At 42.8% G+C, this 4,475-nt stretch overlaps 1 protein-coding gene across 1 annotated transcript in view; it reads left to right on the forward strand.

The window, feature by feature from the left end:
* Positions 1-3,019: 3,019 nt before the first annotated feature.
* The window catches only part of CASR (calcium-sensing receptor), a 39,646-nt gene continuing 38,190 nt past the window's right edge, over positions 3,020-4,475 (forward strand). The window contains exon 1 of the mRNA XM_010190055.1: positions 3,020-3,457. Within this exon, the coding sequence (XP_010188357.1) occupies positions 3,273-3,457 (185 nt within the window). The 5' untranslated portion in view covers positions 3,020-3,272. The remainder of the gene's footprint in view (positions 3,458-4,475) is intronic.

Raw genomic sequence — 4,475 nt, forward strand, 5'->3', positions numbered from 1 at the left:
AACAGGACCCAATTTTGGCATGTTGTTACTGATTTTCTTGTGACTGCTTTTTCTGGAACATGCACAGAAGCTAATTAAAAAATATTTTGTTCAACTCATAGTTGCTTATAAGAACAGAATCTCCCAGTATAGCTCTTTCCTGACTGTGCCAGACAGAAATTGTGGTTAAATGGGAGATGTATCTACTCAGACAGATCAATGAAGGAGGCAAGTACAGTCAGCTGCAGCAAAGGCAGAGCACCCTGCTCCACTGGGATGTGTCACTTGCACTGGGACTGGCTGGACCAGAGCTCGTGTGACAGACCTCAGTTGTCAGCCGCAGTGTCTCAAAACAGGTGAAGCAGTTCAGCTGGGGAGCAAACCACTCTTTATCTCAGGAGCCCCATGCTATAAGCTCACCCAGTGTTGGGAGGGCGCCCTTGGAAAGACGGCAGCAAGGAACAGACTGACAACAGTAGAGCAGTTTGACTGTGTGTCTCCTTGCTGCCTCATCTGAGCAGTGTTTGAAAAAAAGGACAGGCAGAGTAGCAGCACAGCTGCTGTTTGCCACAGTTCTCCATATGGGTGGAAATTTTCCTAAGTCATGCTTCTCACTGGGGCAAGGAGCAGGCTGTGAGCAAGAGCTGCTCTGCTTGACCTCCCCACCTGCAATAAATCTGGTGTTCTTCCAAAGTGCTGAGCTTGCTGCACAGTGCACCAGCTACCTGGCTGTATGCACAGGAAGGCCAACTATGTGTCTAGCAGGTCATGGCATAAAGCCCTCTTCTGCAGCTGGCAGTCCACCTCTTTCTTCCTGCCATAAAACCAGACAACCATTCTGTAGATGATGGTAGATATTTCCACGGGGCATCAGATATCAGGGGTGCTTTGTGAACCAGGACAAAATGGAAAGTGTCTGCAGCTGACTGCAATGATTCCCTGCCTTTCAGTAATTCATCCCACAGGACCTGGCAGACTTAGCCTCGGCCAGTTGGAGAGAGACATCATCAGCCTAGAAAATGTCTGATATGCTTTTTCTTATCTTTCCTGAATCTATAAGTGGTGAGAGAAAGATCACCTTTCCCTAGCTGAAAAGTGACAAAGCATTTCCTTCCTTTTTCTGTTAGGCACCAAAGAATCAAGAGCCACCATCCATCTGCCAGGGGAAATGAGAGCCCAAAAGCTCGGGGACAGTTTTCCACGCACTTGCTTGTTGCACTGCTCTGTCACTTGCTAGTCCTGGCTCTGGTTAAAGTTCTGTTGTCCTGGTGTCAAAGGCCACATGCCAATACCAGAGGCTTGTCAGTCAAAGGTACCAGTCAGATGTTAAGACAACGTGCTCACAAGTGATAGCCTATATTGCACCCTGACTAGAGCAGTATGCCATAACTCCAATTGCTTGCCAGAGGAACATCCCAAAGTGTTTTCTGACTGCCAGTGTAAGCAGCAGCTGGACATTGCATGTCCATGTTTCAGATTTTGAGGATAGTGTTGAAATCCCCACTCAGCAGTAGGAATCTAGCAGTCGAGTTAATCAAGAAGAGGAGTTTCTGACTTCAAACTGAGTCACTTGCATGCTGTTAACATGAAATACCTATTTGTTCATAAGAAAAGCAGTATGGTCCTACAAAATCTTTCAGTGTGACCCTACATTTCCTTGTACAAAATTGTTTGCCTAGATAACGTTTTGATCTCTAGCCAAAGATTTGATTGCCCTTGCCAATGAAAATATGCTTATTTGAGCCAGGACCAAAGAATAGTTTAGAGTGGACCCACCACAGTGAAGTGCAGCCTATGCCCAGCTGTCTAAGTGTGGTGACCACAGAGGCATGAGAATGATGTGAGCTTTGTCTCTCTTCTCTTCTGCATCTGGACCTTCATTTTAACAAAAAATGGGTGAAAGATTTCTAAATGCTTGGTGGTCATACAACATGTGTAGTCATTAGGTCTGGCTACTACGTGAACCCCCACAATTACGGTGCTTCTGTGAAGTAGCTCCCTTTTTAACCTAGGAAGAGGTCAAATCTGTCTAGATACATTTAGTGCATAATAGATTACCCTCATAAAAAGGTTCTCAGCACTAGAAAACTCTTGACAACTTACTTCAGAAATTAACTGGCCACAAGATTAGCAATGTAAGCCTAACTTCTGTTCTGAATTTTACTAACTTCAGATTTTCACTACTGACTTTTAGACCTATTCCAAATAGGCTGAAGAGGTGTTTATTATGAATTTTTTGTGCTACCTCCTCCCCCATAGCCATAGCCATTTTCATATGCCATAATTAAGTTAGTTCTTCATTTGGCAGGCCTGTAGACATGCTGCAGGAAAATGTAATGAGCACAGAGAAGCTGCAATATTTCTCATCCCCAGGATGCAGGCTTCAAAGCTCTATAGCTGAGGTTGCAATGACATGATCACTGAACCTTTCAAGCCTTCATGATTCATTGTGGAGAAGTACCTTGATTTCAAATGCTTCCCTGGAAGTCATCCTCACTTTGAATGTGAAAAGTCTTTCATGTGACTTCGGTACATTTTTAGTAAGGATAAGTTCAAACCAGTGAGTTAAGAACAATCAATGGGAAGGAGGGGATGGACCAACACCAAATGATTATCATTCTTCTTTTCTGAAGAGAAGGGTTTGATTCTTACTGTATTCGATGCTTCCTTATTCCCCATTTGTCCATCTAAGTCTCTCACAGTGTGCTCTGTTCATGGAGGTCTGATCACAAGTTTTACAGGGTCTCCTGTGATCAGAGTCATGCAGGAAGATGGTGGTAGGATACCCACTTCCCATGTGTGATAGAGAATTAGGCATCCAGGAGAATCCATGACACTTGTTTGCAGAGGTGTGGCTGGCACAACTGGTGTGTCTTACTTACTCTGAAAGTTGGCATGTGTCCTGTGCAGGTCATTGGGTGGTGGTAATCACGAAGGCATACTGGGAAGTTCATGGGACAATGCAGTACTCTCATGGCAGCATGAGGTCCTGGCGTGTAGCTGAAGTCACTTTTCATCTCTTTCTTTTGCAGTTCTCAGAGATGGGCTCTCCGTAATGCTTTGGTTATGAAGAAAGAAGGACTGCTGAATTGTTGTTTTGCAATGGAGAAGACAGAGGGAGAAGCACCAGCACTGTGGCTCCCACCCTGTTGCTTATCCCCCTGCAGACATGTGTCCCAAGTCCTCTCTGTGCTGTATTAAGGAAAGGAAAAGCTTAGACATTACAACGTGTACTTTCTTACATCTCCTTTTCCCATTTTGCATCCTATAACCCCCTGGTGAAAAGAGGAACAATGACTTTATATAGCTGCTGCTTGGTTTTTTTGCTGTTTACCTGGAACACAGCTGCCTATGGGCCAAACCAGCGGGCACAGAAGAAGGGAGACATTATTCTCGGAGGATTGTTCCCCATTCATTTTGGAGTGGCTGCTAAAGACCAGGATCTAAAATCAAGACCAGAATCAGTGGAGTGTATAAGGTAAGGCACATAAAAAGAGAAAATAAAGATTTTGGTGGTGGAAATCTGGCCTTTCTTGACTCCAGGTGACATGCTATACACTGTGTAAATACAGTCTGTGATCTGATGCTTGTAGAGGCAATGCTAAGGTTGGGCTGGTATGGTGTAAATAAGAGAAAAGGCAAGTATGTAAAGACAGGAAGTGTATATGTTAAACAGTAACACAAATAATACTTGGACAGTGAAAGAGAGCAATCCTTGTATTACCCGAAGCTGCCAAAAATGCAAATATACTGGACATTTGAATAGTATCTGAAAATTGGCTTTCCAAGCAGAAGGACAGTAAACAACCCATAGTGCATTTAAGTTAACTTGATTACAGTCATGCATGGCAAAATATCATAGAAATCAAATTTTGTTTGTTTGCTTGTTTCTTGGTTTGTTTGTTTTTCCAGTTATGCCTGTCATCTTCTAAGTCTTTACAAGCTGTTTAGTTGCCGAAATAAGTGAATAGGTGAGATAGGTCACTGCTTTTGTAAAATCCCACTGAACACATAGACGTCTCTTCAGGACCTTTGCAAAGTCCCAGACTTGAACTCTTTACCCAGACTTTACTCACACAAAGTCTTTTTCTTCTGTGTAAACAGTGCATATAGATTTTGTCTTAAGTCTTTGGCAGTTAACCCTGGAGGAAGAAATGAATATGAAAACAAATTCTCTTATTATTGAAGCATAGCCATTTTTATGATGAAACATGAGGAATTTTTAACCTTGAAACCCTGCATATAGTACACGTAAGAATTGGAAAGTGTGACAGAAATTGATTGCAACTGAAGTGTCATATAAACAAAATATATGAAATTAATGTGGAATTTTGTCATGACCATGCATGGGAAAACACTTCAGTGTTGTGGGACCTCTTCTGTAATCATATGTGAAAAATTGTGTATCTGGAATTACTTGGACCGCTCATCCTAGACTGGGAATCTGGTACAGTTTTGTTGCAGATGGCAATGAAGAATGGCTGACAGCATTGCTG

This window comes from Mesitornis unicolor, unplaced genomic scaffold (genome assembly GCF_000695765.1).
Source record: "Mesitornis unicolor isolate BGI_N332 unplaced genomic scaffold, ASM69576v1 scaffold19168, whole genome shotgun sequence".
NCBI classification, from domain to species: domain Eukaryota; kingdom Metazoa; phylum Chordata; class Aves; order Mesitornithiformes; family Mesitornithidae; genus Mesitornis; species Mesitornis unicolor.